Source organism: Macaca thibetana, chromosome 20 (assembly GCF_024542745.1).
Source record: "Macaca thibetana thibetana isolate TM-01 chromosome 20, ASM2454274v1, whole genome shotgun sequence".
In the NCBI taxonomy this organism is placed as follows: domain Eukaryota; kingdom Metazoa; phylum Chordata; class Mammalia; order Primates; family Cercopithecidae; genus Macaca; species Macaca thibetana.
Genome location: NC_065597.1, coordinates 11,050,741 through 11,069,215, shown reverse-complemented (window position 1 = coordinate 11,069,215; position 18,475 = coordinate 11,050,741). Strand labels below are relative to the sequence as shown.

Below are 18,475 nucleotides of genomic sequence, written 5' to 3'. Positions count from 1 at the left end.
CATGCTTCTCCTTGAAAAGTAAGAAATGATGTAATGCATGTCTCAATTAATTTAATAACGGGCTTTGTTTCTTCCTTCTGTAATATGCTTCCCCCTGCAAAGAGCTCCCCCTGCCCCACAAAATGCTTAAAAGGTAACTTAACTCTTTGTTCAGGGCTCAGTCCTTCAGATTTTAATCCAACTGGGCCGGTGCACCTAAATAATTAATAAATATCCTCCTGAACCCCATTGGTCTCTCTGATTCCTTAAAATCCCCCTATACCTCAGCCTCCCAAATAGCTAAGTCTACAGGCACGCACCACCATGCCTGACTTGCTTATTTATTTATGTATTTTGAGACGGAGTTTTGCTCGTTTTCCAGGCTGGAGTGCAATTGCATGATCTCAGCTCACTGCAACCTCTGCCTCCCAGGATCAAGCGATTCTCCTGCCTCAGCTTCCCAAAGTGCTGGGATTACAGGTGTGAGCTATCGTGCCTGGCCTAATTTTGTACTTGTAGTAGAGAGAGGGTTTCTTCATGTTGGTTAGGCTGGTCTCGAACTCTCCTCAACCTCAGGTGACCTGCCAGCCTCAGCCTCCCAAAGTGCTGGGATTACAGGCCTGAGCCACCACGCCTGGCCTATTTGTTGACACAGGGCCTTAAGTGATCCTCCCACCTCAGCCTTCCAAGGTGCTGGGATTACAGGCATGGACCACTGCACTGGGCCATAAGCCTCATTTTTCTTTTTCTTTCTTTTTTTTTTTGAGATGGAGTTTCACTCTTGTTCAGGCTAGAGTGCAATGGCACGATCTTGCCTCACCGTAACCTCTGCCTTCCAGGTTCAAGCAATTCTCCTGCCTCAGCCTCCTGAGTAGCTGAGATTACAGGCATGCACCACCACACCCAGCTAATTTTTTGTATTTTTAGTAGAGACAGGGTTTCTCCATGTTGGTCAGACTGGTCTCGAACTCCCGACCTCAGGTGATCCACCTGCCTCGGCCTCCCAAAATGCAGGGCTTACAGGCATGAACCACCACGTCTGGCCCATGAGCCTCATTTTTCTTAGCTATATATGGTTAGCTCCGTGCTTGTAATCTCAACACTTTGGGTGGCTGAGGGAGGAGGATCATTTGAGGCCAAGAGTTTGAGACCAGCCTGGGTGACATAATGAGACCCTGTCTCTGCCAAAATATAAAATTAGCTGGGTGTGATAGCACAGACCTATAGTCCTAGCTACACAAGAGGCTGAGGCTGGAGAATCGCTTGAGCCCAGGAGGTCAAGGCTGCAGTGAGCCAGGATTGGGTTGCTGCACTCCAGCCTGAGTGACAGAATGAGACTTTGTCTCAAAAAATAAAATAAAGGCTGGGTGCGGTGGCTCACGCCTGTACTCCCAGCACTTTGGGAGGCCGAGGCAGGCGGATCACGAGGTCAGGAGATCGAGACCATCCTGACTAACACGGTGAAGCCCCGTCTCTACTAAAACCGCAAAAAATTAGCCGGGCGCAGTGGCGGGCGCTTGTAGTCCCAGCTACTTGGGAGGCTGAGGCAGGAGAATGGCGTGAACACAGGAGGCGGAGCTTGCAGTGAGCCGAGATCGCGCCACTGCACTAACAGAGCGAGACTCCGTCTCAAAAATAAATAAATAAATAAATAAAATAAAAATAAAATAAATAAATAAAATAAAATATAAGCGGGGGGGTCATAATCCTGACCTTACAAAGTTGTTGTGAGGGTTAAAAGTAATATGAATTCCAGGTTGATGGCACTCAGAAATCTACACAACACTCCTGTTTTACAGACATTCAGTGCATTAATTAACAAATATTTATTGAACCCTTACTGTGTGCTGGTTTGGGCTCTGGAGAAGAGCAGGAGGGAGGTCCTTAGGTGAAGAGATACATTAATGCAGAGGGGACTGGATTCAGGACATCCATCCCTCAGGCTCTCTCAGAACAATAAGGTACTCCTTGTCCACAGTGCTTCAAATGTGTGAAACACCATCACCATGATGCTCTGGCCTGGGCAGCTGTGCCCAGGGCCCAGCCAGCTTGGCTATCAGCCCACCCCTCTCCTCCAGCTCTAGGATAAAACACACAAAGCCCTTAAGCCCCTGGCCAGAGAGCAGATTCTTTCCCCCCTCCCCAAGCCCCACTCTATTCCATGGAAGAGTAGGGACTTAGCAAAAACCAGGGGAAAAGTAGGTCACAGCAGGAGGATGGTAATCTCCCTGATGGCTGGCCAGAACAGCCAGGCCCCTGCTCCTGGTCATCCAAGCCCAGCTCTGGAAGACTTCTGGGATATACAGCCCCAGCACCATCCTTCCTAGCAGTATGCCCAGGGTAAAGGTGCCACCCTAAAATGACACACCTCCACAGTGGGGTCATTCTCAGTCCAAGCTCTTGCTGACTGTAGCACTACCCATGCTGGACTTAAGAGCTCTATCTTTCATTCCACACCCTCCCACAAGTGCACCCTTTATATCCAGCCCTAGGATGGATGCTAGAGACACAACGAGGATTCTGACAAAAAGGACTTCCTGCCCTTGGGGAATCCACAGTGGGGAATTCTGACCTGTACCTAGACAATAACAAGCTAGTGCTATCAGTACTGAGGCAGAAGGGAATCCAGGAGCCGTGTGGACCTAGAGGAGCCTTCTGATTCAGCTTGTAGTCAGGGTTAGGGAATAGTTCCTAGAGGAGGTGATACTACAAGAGTGAGCCACTGCACCCGGCTGAGTTTTTCAATTTAGAAAGTAAAGAATAAGGCGGAATGTGGTGGCTCATGCCTGCAATCCCAGCACTTTGGGAGGCCAAGGGGGTCAGATCACCTGAGGTCAGGAGTTCGAGACCAGCCTGGCCAACATGGTGAAACCCATCTCTACTAAAAATACAAAATTAGTTGGGCATGGTGGCGGGCACCTGTAATCCCAGCTACTAGGGAGGCTGAGGCAGGAGAACTGCTTGAACCCAGGAGGTGGAGGTTGCAGTGAGCCAAGATTGCGCCACTGCATTCCAGCCTGGGTGACAAGAGCAAGACTCCATCTCAAAAAAAATAAATAAATAAAAATAAAGTGGAGGGAACGATAATATAAGTCAATGAGGAGACTATGGCAGTTCCTCTATAAACCGTGGGGTGATGGCTTGGAATAGGATCCTGACAGTGGTGGGAGAAGGCTGATCAGAAGAAGGTCCCACCCCCAGAAGGCTTCCTCCTTCCTCAGATTCTGCCTAGCTGATTTTGCTCTTCCTTTCCACTGGTATGAAGAGGGGCTCCTCGCACACCACATGCTGTCATTCCACGGCTTCCAGAAAGCCTTCTGCAGTTGTTTTGACAACACACCGCCTACCTCTTCTCAAAGAACAAGGTTGTGGAGAGCAGAGGCCAGAGGAACCCTTACAGTAACCCCAGTTTTTGCCACTTCAGGTCATATCAGGGGCTTGAATGTGGACTTCAACAGAGGCTCCCCACCTTCTAGAACAGGCCTCCTTCAGACAGACCAGAAAGCCAGAGGAAGGGACTGAGCACACAGTCTGTGCTGTGCCTTGAAGGCTGAGGTGACAGGCAGAGAGAGGAGGAGGTGAAATGGTCAGGAGCCCAGAGGCTGGGGAGGGGGTGGAGCTGAGATCAAGGGCACTTCACCAGCTCACCTGGCCCCCAGGGGCCGGGATAGAAGGGGTAGGCAGTGCTAGGAGTGCAGGGCTGAGACCCCGCCCTCCCGACCCCAAGCCAGCATAGGAAAGTAGAGGAAGACTGTGCATTCCGGCAGATCTCTGGTCTCCACTGGAGGAGCTCTTGGGACCTGCACGAAATGGAAAGCTTTGCGCTGCCACTGGGAAACCAGTGTTCGTAAGGAGGAAGATTGAGTCCCCTGTGGTGGCCCTCAGCCCCGCCCATTCCATCCAAGCAAAGGATCAGTTTCTGGGAGTCCCTGGCCCCAGCCAAGCAAGGCCGCAGCCAGGAGAAAGGAAGGAGCTTAGTACAAATATAAATACCTTTAATGAAAAGCCCTGCTGCGCTCTGCAGGGCCTGGACAACCACCGCCAGGGCAGGGCTGGAGGCACAGGCACTGCCACCTGACCTGATAGGCTAGGCCAGAGGCCCCAGGAGGTAGGTCAGAGCCAGAGCAGCCGCCAGCAGTGGGGGCGCAGGGGCCATGGGGAGTGCAGGTGCTGCAGCTGGCAGTGTCTCCTGGTTGGTTTCGGAGCCTGTACCGCGCTCCCGAACATGCACCGGGGCGCTGCACAGAGTGTGCAAGTTATTCGGATGGGGGGCCCGGCGAGCTTCTTGCTGTAGTGATTCCCACGCTGCAGCTGCCTCCTCCGGACAGCCCAACAGGACCCGAGAGGCACAGGCATGGAAGTCATTCCAAGATCTGTTAAGGGAGTGGGATTAGGGGGATTAGGTGAGGCAAGGAGATTTTGGTTTGGGAAATAAAAGGTTCAGTCCCCAATGGTGGCACAGGTTGGGCCACTGCCTCGCACCCGCTGGTACCTGCAGATGGTCTCCAGCTCGCCTCCGCGGCCCATGCCGTCCCCCAAGCGGATGAGACACTCGGCGAAGCCCTGGTATATGGTGTCACAGCGGTTTGGGCCCACTGCAGCTGCTGCCAGGGGAGGTACAAGGACTAGAAGTGGGGTGGGGGTGGGGGAATGGTAGATAGGATGAGCCAGGCCCGTCCCCCAGCCCCCAGGGGCTTGTTTACCTGGGAGCACTCTGGGGATGTGACTCAGCAGAAAAAGGGTGCCCTAAGGAACTAAAGGGCAAATCTGGGGATTACCTACCCAGGCCCCCTTCAAGGTAAGACCCAGACTGGGATTTGCACAGGGGGAGGGGATGTTGTGTCCCCCAAATCAGCTCTTCCTCTGAGCTTCTGGGGCCCCAGGTGGGATGAGGAGGGTTCACGTGAAGGAATCAGGATAGGGTGGAGGGGAGGGTGGTCCAGAGGCCCGGGACTAGAAACAAGTGCATCTCTCTGCGGTTTAGACAAGCTTTGCTTGGCCCTCCAAACTCTCTCTAAAGATAGGTATTTTTGGAGAGACAGGGCAGGATGCAGAGGTATTGGGATCCAGGCCAGACCCTCAGAGAGGACTTAGGGATCCTATAACCGATCTATAAGTCCTGCCATTGGCATGTCTCCCTTTATCATAAGAGGGGATGCAAATTTTGGAGTCCTTCCCCCATAACTAGGGCTGTTTGTGCCTCTCACCTTCTGTCCTGAAGTCACCAGCACACCTTCCTGGAGCCCTTGCAACTCTTCTCCACCCTGGTGCCCAGTGTTCCCACACACCCTATGCCCAGTCTGGCCTGGCTGGGCAAGAAGGGGGTGTGGCCCGGGCCCCGGACGCCCGCACTCACCGAGGGGCAGCAACAGCAACGGCCTCAGGGCACGGGGTGGTTGCCAGCAGCAGCAGCAGCGGCAGCGGCAGTGGCAGCGGCGCATCGTCCCTGGCTGAGAGCCTAGTGCGAGAGCTAGCAGCTTGGAGCGCAGCCCGTCCGCCCAGCCCCCGGAGGGAGGGACGGTGATTGGATGGAAGCCGGGGGTGGGGCTCCGAACCCAGCCGGCGGCTCCACCTCCAACACCCAAATGGGAAAAGGAGCGAGAAGGGACCTCAGAGAGCAGAAATTCCCAGGAGCACAGGCTGGTGCTGAGCAGGCCCCTGGACCCTCACCCCATAAAAGGAGGGAGAAGGGAGATCTGGGAAGGCAGCTGGAGCAGATGAGTGGGTAACCCCGCCCCTTGGCTGGGTTGGCCTAGACAGAGCTCCACAGGGAAGAGAGGGGCAGGGAAGGAACAGAGGGCAGTTATGAGAGTCACACCAAAGACAAACCAAAAGCACACACATACTCCATTTTATTCCAAAAGCATTTAATTGAATTTCTCAACATTTTTCAAAAACAAAAAGATCCAAATTAGAGGTAAAAAGGAACATGGAAAATTCCACTCAAGTGGTGTCACGATCTCAGGGTCATGCTCCAGGCATGGCAGAACCCAAGCAGGCACAATACCTGCCCTGGGCCCAGCCTAAACCTTCTGACTACCACACCCTGTAGACCACAGCCAGTGCTCCCTGCTCCCTGACCCCCAAACACCCCAGAGATGGGGGCCTGAGCAGGTAAAGGCCAGCCGTGACCCTGCCTCGGCCTAGGCCTGTCTGATGGCCTTCAGTGCCATCCCACCCCTGGGCAAGGCAGGCTTAGCAGCTAAGGGAGGCTGGGGGTCACAAGACCATGCAGCATGAGGCTGAGACGCCGGGCCGCTTTGCCAAGTGAGTTGTGTGGCTCAGCCTGCAGGAACTGAAAAAGCTTTTGGCGCACCTGGGCCATAACGGAGCCCATGTGGTCCCGAGTGATGGGGTCACTGTGGTCCAGATGCATCACGGCCTCTTCCAGGTAGCTGGGGATGGGGGAAAGGACAGGCTACAGGTGGGCACCAGCAGATGGGAGCGCCCCCTGGTGGCAATGAAGCCCAGAGGAAACCCTCTGGGTGAGGGCAGAGAGGATTGGTGGAGAAAATTAGGGAGAGGATTCAGGCAGAAGTGGGTGTCAGATTCAAACTGCTCGCTCCCACTCCCCCACTCCCCAGTTCATCTCCCCATTCCTGGCTGCCCCCACTTACCTGAGCTTGAGGTCAGTTCGAGTGCCAAGGTCAGATGCCAGCTGCTGGATGAGGGAAAGGAGCACAGGCTGAGAGAGTGGGCAGGGTGGCTGCCCAAAAACCTGGGCTGGGTCTACAGTTTCACACACATACAGCACCAGGTTCAGGTCAGCAGCTGTCAGTGCCTGGAGGAGAAAAAAAGAGCAGTGTTTATAGCAAATATCAGGATGGAATGTCTGTTTATCTGAACTGTGTGGCCTGAGGGAGGAAGACAACAGGGTGCGCTAGTGAGGGCTCCAGAGGGACTCAGAGAGAGCCCCGCAGAGTTGTATAGTTACCCTAGGGGATTGGGAAATGGTTCCTGAGAAGGGTAGTTGTAAAGCAAGGTGGGCTAGGTGGGAAGAAGGGGGTCCAGGAAGAGGAAGCAGCAGGGACAATGGCCTCGAGGCCAAAGGGAACCAAGAACAGTCTGCTGGGACCAGAAGGTGCAAAGCTGGTGGGTGGAATGTATGGTGTGTGGGCCTTGTCAAGAGACACGTGACCCTTACCAGGGCCTAACGCCTATCATACCTGCTGGAAGGCCTGATTGAGGTGGCCCTGCTGCAGCAGCTGCAGGATATGGGCTTGCTGGGCCTGGCAGTCAAGGTGGGCAGAGGGGACAGGTGTACCAGCAGCTGAGCGCATGGCCTGCATGATGCTGGAGGTGACGGCGGCCTGCTGCTCCTTGAGCGCCACACTCACCTCACCCTTAACGATGCGCTGTACCTGTGCTAAAATGGACTCCTGAAGGCTGCAAAGGGAAGTGAGTGAGGTGAAGTGAACAGGGAGCCCAGTCTGGCCTTTCTCAAGCCCACCACCTTGCCCAGTACTCTGCCCACACACCTGCCCACAGCCACATGCAGCTGGTGCTGCACCTCAGCCCGAACACTGCTGGCCACGGTGGCTGCCATCTGCTCAGTGGCACTCTGCAGTGTGCTGACCAGGCCCCGCAGCTGGGCCAGCACAGGCTCCCTGGCCTCCTGTTCCCGTGCCTTCCGGCTCTTCATGTGGCTTTCTAGCTGCTGCAAGTCTGAGGGGTGACCACAGGGACTATAAGAGGAACAGAAGGAAAGAGGATAACCGCTCCCACCTTGGGCCATATGACCCCACTCACATTCCTGTGTCCCCAGTCGGAAGCTATCATTGATTTGCTGGAACATGGCCTGGCAGCTCTTCTCAAAGGCCGGCAGCACCACACTCTGGAAGGCTTCCCGGTAGGCTGCCTGCATCGGCCCCTGTAATGTGTCTGCAGCTGCTCGGGCGATGGCATCAGTCAAGTTCTGGGGTTAGAAGAGGGGGCCAAGTTGAAAACCTGAGCCTGCTGGGCGCAGTGGCTCACACCTGTAATCCTAGCACTTTGGGAGGCCGAGGCGGGCGGATCATGAGATCAGGAGATGGAGACCACCCTGGCCAACATGGTGAAATCCTGTCTCCACTAAAAATACAAAAATTAGCTGGGTGTGGTGGCGCGCGCCTGTATCCCCAGCTACTTGGCAGGCTGAGGCAGGAGAATCACTTGAACCCGGAAGGCAGAGGTTGCAGTGAGCTGAGATTGCACCATTGCACTCCAGCCTGGGAGGCAGAGTGAGACTCCATCTCAAAAAAAAAAAACAAAAACAAAACAAAAAAAAAGAAAACCTGAAAACCTGAGCCCAACCTGGCCTGACTAGGCCCAGGAACCACCACCTCCACCCACATCTTGGGCCCTATAGCACCTTGGACTTGAGCAGCTTGGAGATGTTCTCTTTCATGCTGCCCTCCACAGCTGTGAGCTTGGTAGCCACTGAGTTGCTCAGTTGGCCTGCCATAGGCTCCAGACTCCTTGAGACACCTGGCAGAGTGGAAGAGGGGGAGGTGGAGCCATGAGAAGAAGCTTGACAGGTACCCCCACTTCCACCTGAACTACCCAAAAGGAATCTGCATGCAAAACTCACATGGAGGGACTGTCTTCTTGATCTCATCCCTTATGCTGCGCTCTAGCCGCCCAGCTACAGCTGAAGACAGTGCTTGGGACAACTGTTGTGTCAGCTGCTCCTGCAGCTGCCCTCCCCGCTGCTGCCCCTCAGCCAGTGCTCGCTCCAGCCGCCGCTCTGCGCCGTAGCTAAGGAACAGGCCTGGAGCAGGTCGTGTACTCCTTCCCAGGCCAAGAATGCTGCCCCCATCCCTATGCCATGTTGTGCTACCAGTCTCAAGGATACGCTCCTGCTCGTGCCGGGTCTCAAGGGCACGTTCTACGTGGCCTGTAACCGTGCTCTGCAGGCCTTCGAGTTGGGTACACAGACGCTGCAGCAGCTCTTCTTGGCTGTGCCGCAGCTCTGCCAGCTCTCTCTGCTGTTGCCAAATTAGGGCTGGCCAGTCCTCAGGGGGCTCTGGCACCTGTCAATAGCACTGACAGTCACACGATGCCTGCCCCACCCATCCCCACACACCAGACCAGGGAATGGCCCAGAGCCCTTCTCCACCCCCGCAGGGTGAAGTTCCACAAGTACAAAGTGGGCTTGTTCACTTACCTGGTGCTCTGTGAGCCGGGATCCCATGGCTGCATCCCTGCCATAGGTGAAAAGCACCTCAGGCTACGTCAGGCAGCCTGGAGACCACCCTCTCCCTCCCTAAGATTCCTCCCTACCCATCATCCTTCTTGCTTTTCCTTTTGAGCTTGGGTGAGGTTCGAGGGGATCCCTTGGTCTTCCAGTCCTTGGCAGGCAGCCGCGGAGCAGGAACTTTGGTGCCAAAGCCTCCTGAAGCAGAGGCAAGACTGGCCACCTCATCATCATGGTCACTGTGGGAAGGGGAAAGAGGAGTAAGCCTCTGCCCACTTGCTGCCCATCCCCCCATGAGGACAATGGTGTAGAGTGGCACCCACCTTTGCTCAGCACTGGCATCCTGACTGTCACGTTGCTGCAGCAGGTGATATGGTGGTCGGTGGAAGGCCAGGCTCTTGTGCTTTTCCTGAAGGCCATTCCTGGGGCTGGAAGGACAGGCCAACTCAGCAGAGGATGAATCTATCTGAAGTCCCTCCTGCTAACACACTTTTCCCCTCCCAAGCTCCTCACCTTTCTGCCAGGGTGCTGCAGGTCTCACGAGTAATGTCAGGTGCTGTGGGCCAAACCTGACTGTCAGGAGTCGAGGCCTCCTGGGTCAAGGCTGCCTCCAGGAGGGAGGGGGTACTATGCCGATCTCCGTCCCCAGGGCCTCCATCAAGGCCAAGCTGGGGGCCGAGCTCGGGCCCTGGCCGGGGCCGTGGGGACAGTAGGTGCAGTGCTGAGGCGGCTGAAGCCATACTGTCTGGCTCAAGGCCCTCTGGTGCAGAGGAGCCAAAACCACGGGACAGGGCCTCAGATGCAATCTCAGGGATGTCCTGGGACAGGGCAGTGGAAGCTGAGGAGATGACATCAGGGGAACGGGTGCGGCTAGGGGAGGCTTGGGGTAGCCCCAGGGGCTCCACTTCCTGCAGCTCCAGGGACAGTGCAGAGGCGGCAGTAGGCACCTGAGGTGGGCCAAAGATGGAGGCTTAAGTGACAGGAGGTGAGGCAGGGATGGGGGCACAGACACGAAGCATTAGTATTAGTAGTAATGAGAGACGGGGCAGCAGAGTCAAAAGGTCAAGTGGGGATACAGGTCAAAAACGAGGCCACAGCCCAGAAGAGGAGGTGGGGGCAGGGAGGCTGAGAAGACACCCACCAAGAAACACAGGAGGGTGAAATGACCTCAGGGAAACATGGACCATGTTGGGTAGAGCAGGATCAGCAGCAGGGGGGTCGGGAGGAACCCACCACCTACCTTCCCTGCTGCCGCCCACCTGCTCCCACTTCACACACACACCCATTCACACACCTGGCCCGGCCCCTTGGGAGTCAGTTTGTCGGCTGGGGCTGGGAGCAGGCCGGGCAGGAGGCCGCGTGGGCTTGCCTGCAGGCTGCCGCTGCTGCTCATTGTCAGGCTGCCATCCAGCTGCAGCTTGGGGCTCAAAGTCAGCTCCTCAGGTGGCCTGGTAGGGGAAGCTTGAGGTGTCAGCAGCCAGAGCCTGGCATCATCTGGTACCAGCCCCTGCCATCCTCCATCTCTGACCCTTGCCTCACCTAGTCAAGGAGGGGTCCACAGCTGAGGTGCTGCTCATGGCAGACACAGCTGTAAGGGAGCTGCTGCTGCTGCTGCTGCTGCTGCTACCACTGCTGCTGCTGCTGGGAGAGGCAGTGATCTGGGGAGATGCAGGGAATAAGACCTGTGGCCTATGGCTGAGGCATTCCCAGGTCCCCCTACCTTGGGAGAGTACCTGCTGCAAGGAGGCGCTAGGTGTCATGAAGGCGTCAGGTGTCATCAACTTGGGCTTGGTCTCACTGCTCAGACTGAGGAAGTTGGCAGGTGCAGGCAGTTCCACGATTCGTCGGAGGTCAGGCTGGGAGCCGTGAGCGGCTGACCCCAGGCCCTCGGAGCCCAGTTCGGGCCGAGACTCTCCAAATGCTGCAGGGGAAGTTGCCACTTGAGTCAGATCTCAGACCCTGGTCAGTCCAACTTACCCTACCTCCCTCTCACGCCCTACTCACTAAAGTCCTCGTGGGCAGTGTGGGTGGGGAGTGGGGCCACCACATCAGGGTTCAGCTGTGGCTGGAAGCGGATCTGCACATCTTGCAGTGCCCTGCAGGAAAAGAAGGGGGAGAATAAAGTGCTCCAAGGGCAAGGATCAGTAGAGTGGAGACAGACACAGACAGGGCACTGATGGGCCTCCCCACTCACTCACTTAGTATGCACACAAAAGAGCTTGATGAGCACACCAGCTGCAGACTCCATGGCACCAGCTCCATGGGTACCATCTGAAAGGATAGTGTGGATGATGAAGCCCCTGGCCCTCTCTGTGCCTCCACACCCCCTAGATATATGGACACATAGCTCTGACCCTGGGGCAGCTCACCAGCACCCAGGCTGTCATTTTCCTCTTCGGCAGGCAGCACCTCAGTGTGCCGTAGCCGGCAGCGACTCACAACCTGGATACCGAAGCTCAGCACAGGGTGGGTGAGCAGGAACTCCGAGATGGAGCTGAAGCAGGCATGGCCCTCCTCCTGGTTCTGCAGCAGCTCCATCACATAGAGGACCTGCACAGGCAGAACGTTCCTAGCTGAGCTCAGAGGCTAAGGGCTGCAATGCGCCACCTGCCCCCTGGCCTTCCTCTATAATCCCAGCTCTGCCCAGGGTACCCCATGGCAGCCTACCTTCCGTTGCACATCGCTGAGAATCAGGTATTCTGCTGAGAGGTCCAAGCAAACCTTGAGGCTAGGGGGCACACTCACTGAGCTGAAGATATCTGGGGAGAAGCTAGAGAGCCACAAAGCAGAGTGAATGAGGCTGAGAACTGAAGGAAGCCACATTCCCAACCCTGCTGCCCCTGCCCAGTCCCCCAGCCTTCCAACTACTCCTTACCGAATAGTCTGCAGGCAGGTCCAGGACACCGTACACCACATCTTTAGCTCTCGGTTCTGGTCAGCACCAGTAATAAGGAACCTCCAGAAAGGGACACTGCAAGGCAACAAGGCACTGACTGGCTGGCTGGGCCGCCTGCTGGGAGCCATGGTCCAGCCCACCACCCACTAGGCTGCCCACTCACTCACTCAGGGTCTTGTTTCTTATGGTTGTCACAGAACAGGAGGCAGGAGAGGGGCCGCCCATCATGAGGCTTCCACTCGTGCAGACACCTGCAGGTAGGCAGATGAGGGGTCTGAGTGAGCAGTCCGGTCGGCTACCTCGGGAGGATCCTGGTCCCTGAGGCCCTGCCTTACCTTGGCTCATCTTGCCCCTCAATGTAGATCTGCCAGAACTTGACATAGCCATCATGGCTCGCAGTAGCCAGCACAGTCCCATCAGGGGAGAGGGCTCCTTCACTGAGGCACTAGAAAGAACCCAAAAAGCTTTGCTGACTAGAGGTGAGAACAAGTCCCTCCCAAGTGAGGATGGTAATGAGCTGGACTGACTCATGGTGGGACTGGAATGCTTGTGTGACTGACTGAATGAACAGGGTCCCTAGAGAAGGCCAGACCTGCAGGGTGCTGTGAGGTAAGGAGAAAACTACACAGGCAAGGGCCACTTTGAGCTCAGAGTCCCCATGGACAGAATGCTAGTAAAGCTGCCCGGACAGCTGTGGATATAGGGAACAGAGGACGGATATGAGGAAAGAGAGGGCAGGGGAGGCAGGCAGTCACAGGCTTACCGTGCTATGACCTTTTACCACAATGAAGCCCTGCTTGATCTGGCTGACATCCACAGGCCAAGTGCTGTGGCTGGAGCGGAGCATGTCCAGGTCCCACACCTCAGCCTGGAAGGCACAGAGAGGTGAGTGTGCAGCCCATCCCCACACTATGGCTTCTCTGGCGCCTCCTCGCCATGCCAGCCCCCTCACCCGGTCTTCATGCAGCAGGGCCACCGTCGGGCTGCTCTCCTCACAGCAGTCCTCGCTCTCCTCAGGGATGAAGGGGCACCAGATGATCCTGCGAAAGTGGTTCAGTGGCGTGCCCTCTGGCTGCCGGATATGGACCAAGATCTCTTCTCTGAGCAGGGTGTTAAGGGCTAGATAGGTGAATGAAGAGGCGTGACACCCCAGCTCCGCCCACCCTTCTTCAGTCCCACCACCCACGGGAAGGAATGGATACTGAATTTTGCCATTAACCAGAGCCAAGCGCCACACGAACAGGTTGCCTGCCTCATCCAGGCAGGCCAGCTGTGGAGAGTTGAGGTGTGCAAAAGCCAGATCAGCCACACTGCCTGTGAAGCCCTTGAGCAAGGTCCGCTCCGAAGTGCTGACACTGATCACCCGCACCATGGCGGAGCCATTGTTGGCAGCTGGAATCAGGAGAGCAGTGGACCATGAGTACACATCCAGGCTCAGGCAGCAGCAGAGAAGCGCTGCCCCTGTCTGTCTCCTGCCACCACCATAGTCGCAAGCTTGGTTTTCCCACCCAGCTCCCCAAGAGGCAGCATGGACAAACCTTCCATTGTACCCCTAAGGCCTCAGTGGCCTGATGTTGGAACTGGCTCTGTTGGACGTCCAGCATAGGAGGAAGGACGTCCTTCCTCCCCACTGTCTTTACTCACCCCGAATGGCATAGGCCAAGAAGGAGTTAGACACAGCAATCAGGTTGCCATAGTAGTACTTCTGCTCCCAGTCATACTTGGCGACAGGCTGAATTTTCACCTGAGAACCCAGGGTGAGAAAAGTCACGGAACTTCCCTAGAGCCTAGGTGGCCCCCAACATCCCTGGGGATGGGAGAGGACACAGATGCAAGTCCAGCTACCCACTGTTACCTCCTGGAGCCAGACTCCCACAGAGGCTTGGCACCCAGCCCTGGCTTCCTGAAACTGGGAAAGTGTCAAGGTGGCCCCACAGGAACTGGCAGCATGAGGGAGACCGGAAAGGCTGGGTGTGCCCCTATACATTATATATGCCACAGCATCCTAGTACCTACCTTGTTGCTTCCCCGGGCCTTGCTTGAAATGCTAGAGTCACTGCTGGCCACAATCTCCACCTCCTTGGCCAAAATCCCAATGCAGGTGGAGCTATCATCTCCTGAGAGACAGCTGTGGGGAAGAGTGCAAAAACTTTGTCTCTTGTTCACCCAAAGGCTCAATGGGCAGGGACGGGAGGAAGCGAGGACATAGCCAGCCTCGTAAAGGTATCTAGTCCAATGTCAGCTTTGCCTGGTACACTGGCCCCAGACCCACAGCTCCGCTTGCTCACCTCCTTCCTTGGGAATGAGTCTACTTTCATTTTAAACCAGGTATCCAGGCCAAACCCTTGAGCTTGTCCTTGCCTCTCATCCTAGTGCAAGCTCAAGCCCCACCCCATGTCATCTAGAGAGGAAGCAGCAGAGGCTGCTGGCCCTGCTCACTCCCCATCTCATGGCTTCAGCTAGGAAGACACCCCAAACACACCATCACCACCATTGTCGTCTCCTAGGTACTCACATGACCTGCTTCTCTTGCAGGTTAATGGGTGGCATGGTCCGAAGACCAGTCTTGTTTGTTGAGGTACCATCACCTGAGCAGAGCGGGTCTGGGACCAGAAGCCCATTGAGGTCCCCATTGTAGGCACTGGATGGCCGTGGGCTCTCTGCACTGGGGCCTGGGGACAGAGAGGGTCACTCTGATAAGGTTGCTCGACCTGCCCACAAGCTTCTCCCCTTGCAGAATTTCCTTCAAGAACTATGAGGTGTTCTAGGAACACTCAACTGAGCAAAGCATGTCCATGAGGAGGAGGGCCCTGTGTTCATCTCTCGTTCCATAAACGCTGACGTATGCAGGACCAAGGATGAGCATGAGGCTCTTCTGCCTGGGGGAGGGGTACAAGCCATCAAGGACCCTTTGAGGCCAGTTAATACTCAGGCCTGGGTTACTACAGAACTCTGTGGACTCTGAGTGAGGGCATAGGAACGGTCAGGAAAGACTTTATACAGCAGTTAGTGTGGCCAGAACACACAAACACACTAGGATGTAGGGAAAGATGGAGGGACACTAGATGTAGGGAAGGATGGAGGGAAAACAAAGCTGCAGAGGCATCAGGTATGATGCTGTGGCACTTAGACTCTTCCCTGTGGGCCATGAGAACCATAAAGAGTTTCAAAGGGGAAGGTGACGCGGTCAGTTCTGGCCAGTGGGATGATTAAGATAGCAGGCAGAATGGTTGAGAATCTGGGTGAGAGAGATCACGGCCTAGACCAATGTAGTGTCAAGATCGGGAGAGAAGATGGGCTCCTAAGGCATGGAAGGGCACTGGTAAGATGTGGAAGGGGCTGCCCCACACAGAAATGGCTCCGAAGAAGCTATCTTGGGCAAGTAAACACAGAATGCAGGGACATAAAGGAGCTGGACCAAAAGGAGAGAAACTATGGGACAGAGTGTGGAGTAACGAAAGACAGCATTTCAGTTCTTTGCAACTGGCTGGGTTTCAAACACTCTCATAGGCTCAGACACCATTTCCAAAATCCCCAAATGGCAAGGAGCCTAGGGCTCCACATTCAGGAACATAGCATGTTTCCAGTCACAACAGTCTTTCAGTTCTTTTGGCGCGATCCTGGCTCACTGCAACCTCCACCCTCTGGGTTCAAGCAGTTCTCCTGCACCAGCCTCCCAAGTAGCTGGGATTACAGCTCAGCTAATTTTTTTTTTTTTAGATGGAGTCTCGCTCTGTTGCCCAGGCTAGAGTGCAGTGGCATGATCTCAGCTCACAGCAACCTCCGCCTCCCAGGTTCAAGGGATTCTCCTGCCTCAGCCTCCCAAGTAGCTGGGACTACAGGCACGTGCCACCATGCCCGGCTACTTTTTTTTTATTTTTAGTAGAGATGGGGTTTCACCATCTTGACCAGGCTGGTCTCGAACTCCTGACCTTGTGATCCACGCGCCTCGGCCTCCCAAAGTGCTGGGATTACAGGCGTGAGCCACCATACCCAGCTTTTTTTTTCTTTGGAGTCTTGCTCTGTCACCCAGGCTGGAATGCAGTGGCGCGATCTTGGCTCACTGCAAGCTCTGCCTCCCAGGTTCACACCATTCTTCTGCCTCAGCCTCCCGAGCAGCTGGGACTACAGGTGCCTGCCACCATGCCCAGCTAATTTTTTGTATGTTTAGTAGAGACGGGGTTTCACCGAGTTAGCCAGGATGGTCTCGATCTCATGACCTTGTGATCCGCCCACCTTGGCCTCCCAAAGTGCTGAGATTACAGGCGTGAGCCACTGTGCCCGGCCAATTTTTATATTTTTAGTAGAGACGAGGTTTCACCATGTTGGGAAACCATGTTGGCCAGGCTGGTCTCGAACTTCTGGCCTCAAGCAATCTACCCACCTCGGCCTCCCAAAGTGCTGGGATTATAGGCGGGAGACACCGCACCCAGCCCTCAACAGTCTGAGTTCTGACCTGGTCCTCCAGTGAGAGGAAACAAGAAAGAGCTGCTTGGCAAACAAGGGAATCAAGTGCCAATCAATAAACAAAGGAGTTATAAGGAAAGCCTGCAGGCCACTTCATTCGGATCAGAGCCACTTTAGCTGTTCAGTGACAAGCTGACCACTCTTCCTTCCATGAAGGGTACCATGAGGACAACCAAAAAGCAGGCCCAGGCTGTACATGGTTGGCCATGCCAGGCTCTACCAAATATCTGCAGAGTCTAGTCTGCAAAGCAGCTGAGCAGCAGAAGAGGTCCACGCCCAACTCATGAGTGAAGAGGGCACACACTCCAGGCCTGGCACAAAGGCCCCAGTGGTCTCAGGCAGCAGATGGATTTTCTGAAAGTAGGGGTTAGCTGAATCCACCCCTAGTGAGCACCAGTGCCTGCTTCCAGAAGCAGCCAGTCTGGGCCTCCCAGCAGGTGTAAGAACAAGATCTGAGGAAACATCAGTCCTCCACTGTACACCCACACCATCATCACCGGCCACTTCAGAGATCCCTAAACCTGTCAGTAAACTAGTGCCTCCACACGTGCTATTTCCTTTTCCTAATAGGTGGCGTCTACATACATGCCTTGGGTGCCTTTCCTGACACCCAAGACCCTGTTCACATTACCAGACCTAGCCCACTCTCCCCTCTCAGACCTGCACTCTGCACTCATCAGCCTCCACCCTTCCCATGCCCATCACAGTATCGAGACACTCCTCTCTTTCAATGACAACAGTATATTACAACCCTGTTAGCTGTGTCTTGGGGAATCTTTGGGGGCAAGATTAGTTCTGAGGTATCATTAAGAGCCAAAGAGAAATATGAATGAATGGGAACAAATTAGGGCTTGGAGATATTTGTAGCCTAATTCAGTCAGGGTGGTGCGGTCTGTGGTTTGCCTTCATCCCAGAAAGAACACGGAATTGAGGCTGGACACCTTCCTCCTGGAAATCAGTTTCAGAACGGGAGGCCTGGAGTCTTTATTCCAGAGAGAAGGGCAAGTTATGGCGGGGACCGGCGGCTCTTCAGCATCGCGCTTAAGCCTAGGCCCAGAATTCCATATACGGAGCCCAGACCAGGCCTCTGAACCATGGCGAAAGGGAAGAGAAGCTAGGCCAGTCCCAGGAACACTAGAGACCTGGGGCCAGGAAACGAGGGGCGCAGTCAATCCCCGTCCACCCTTACCCGCCAGGAGGATCCAGAGCTGGTCCTAAGGGAGCTGCGGGCCCCAAGGGCGGTTCAGACGCGCGCCGCCCTTTTGTCAGCTCGCCTGGGGCCCACCCCCGCAACCCCCGCTCACCGCCCGCGGGTCGGTCCAGCTTGAGTATGTCCCGCAGGTGCTGCGTGGCGTCCTCGATATCGATGCTCGCGCAGGAGGCCATGAGCCCAGCGGCGGGCGCCCCGCCCGCACCGCGTTCGTTCCGCCGCCGCCGCGCACCACCCACCCTCGCCCACCCGCGACGGGGCGAGACAGCAGGACGCCGGTCACTACACTCAGTCCACCCGCAGTTCGCAAACCACCGCCCGCGCAGCGTCCCCGAGCCCCGCCAACACCACCAACCGCCTCCACTTCCGGCCCCCACTAGCCGAGGCTCCCGGAACCTGCCAGGGACGGAGAAGAAAGGTTCCGGGCTGGGGGCGGAAGCCTAAACCCTTCCCGCAGCCCGTCCCCTTCGGCGGCCCCGCCCCTGTGCCCGCGAGGTCAGGGAAGTTCCACAGGGATGAGGTAAACGTCCACACACTGGGCCACCCAGAACCCTACTCGACTCAGAAGCCCCCAGGTCCCTGTCCACTCCCAGAGCATGGCTCCAATGGTCCCAGGACGGGGTCAACTCAGCCGCCCATGCTAAGGTCCTTCAGACCCCCAGAATATGCTGAATTGGCAGGTGCCTCAGGTTTCCTTTGGAGAATGGGTGGGAATAACTCAAGGCCTGAGGCGACCCTTGAGGTCATA

The 18,475-nt window shown here is 55.8% G+C and overlaps 2 protein-coding genes across 5 annotated transcripts; both read right to left on the bottom strand.

Annotated features, from left to right (window-relative positions):
• Positions 1-1,816: 1,816 nt before the first annotated feature.
• On the bottom strand, positions 1,817-5,591 carry NRN1L (neuritin 1 like). Of its 2 annotated transcripts, none has more exons than XM_050773285.1 (3): positions 5,336-5,591; positions 4,472-4,604; positions 1,817-1,959 (listed from the first exon to the last, which is right to left on the bottom strand). In XM_050773285.1, exons 1-3 carry the CDS (start codon positions 5,418-5,420, stop codon positions 1,902-1,904), a joined length of 276 nt encoding a protein of 91 aa, XP_050629242.1. In that variant the 5' UTR covers positions 5,421-5,591; the 3' UTR covers positions 1,817-1,901. The 2 variants fall into 2 exon arrangements, with proteins under 2 accessions (XP_050629242.1, XP_050629241.1); XM_050773284.1 differs by lacking the exon at positions 1,817-1,959 and adding an exon at positions 3,958-4,352.
• Positions 5,592-5,825: 234 nt separating this feature from the next.
• Positions 5,826-18,138, bottom strand: EDC4 (enhancer of mRNA decapping 4). 3 transcript variants are annotated; one of them, XM_050773244.1, is made up of 30 exons: positions 17,822-17,878; positions 14,830-14,929; positions 14,566-14,722; positions 14,067-14,178; positions 13,695-13,794; positions 13,253-13,442; positions 13,003-13,150; positions 12,814-12,918; positions 12,386-12,495; positions 12,218-12,301; positions 12,030-12,125; positions 11,822-11,924; positions 11,524-11,704; positions 11,353-11,425; positions 11,159-11,250; positions 10,888-11,075; positions 10,694-10,812; positions 10,449-10,602; positions 9,668-10,101; positions 9,478-9,582; positions 9,241-9,393; positions 9,125-9,161; positions 8,813-8,990; positions 8,549-8,704; positions 8,330-8,445; positions 7,729-7,894; positions 7,458-7,644; positions 7,146-7,365; positions 6,597-6,760; positions 5,826-6,374 (listed from the first exon to the last, which is right to left on the bottom strand). In XM_050773244.1, exons 3-30 carry the CDS (start codon positions 14,598-14,600, stop codon positions 6,182-6,184), a joined length of 3,999 nt encoding a protein of 1,332 aa, XP_050629201.1. In that variant the 5' UTR covers positions 14,601-14,722; positions 14,830-14,929; positions 17,822-17,878; the 3' UTR covers positions 5,826-6,181. The 3 variants fall into 3 exon arrangements, with proteins under 3 accessions (XP_050629201.1, XP_050629200.1, XP_050629199.1); XM_050773243.1 differs by lacking the exon at positions 14,830-14,929 and having other exon boundaries at positions 17,822-18,138; XM_050773242.1 differs by lacking the exon at positions 14,830-14,929 and having other exon boundaries at positions 8,549-8,990; positions 17,822-18,138.
• Positions 18,139-18,475: the final 337 nt, after the last annotated feature.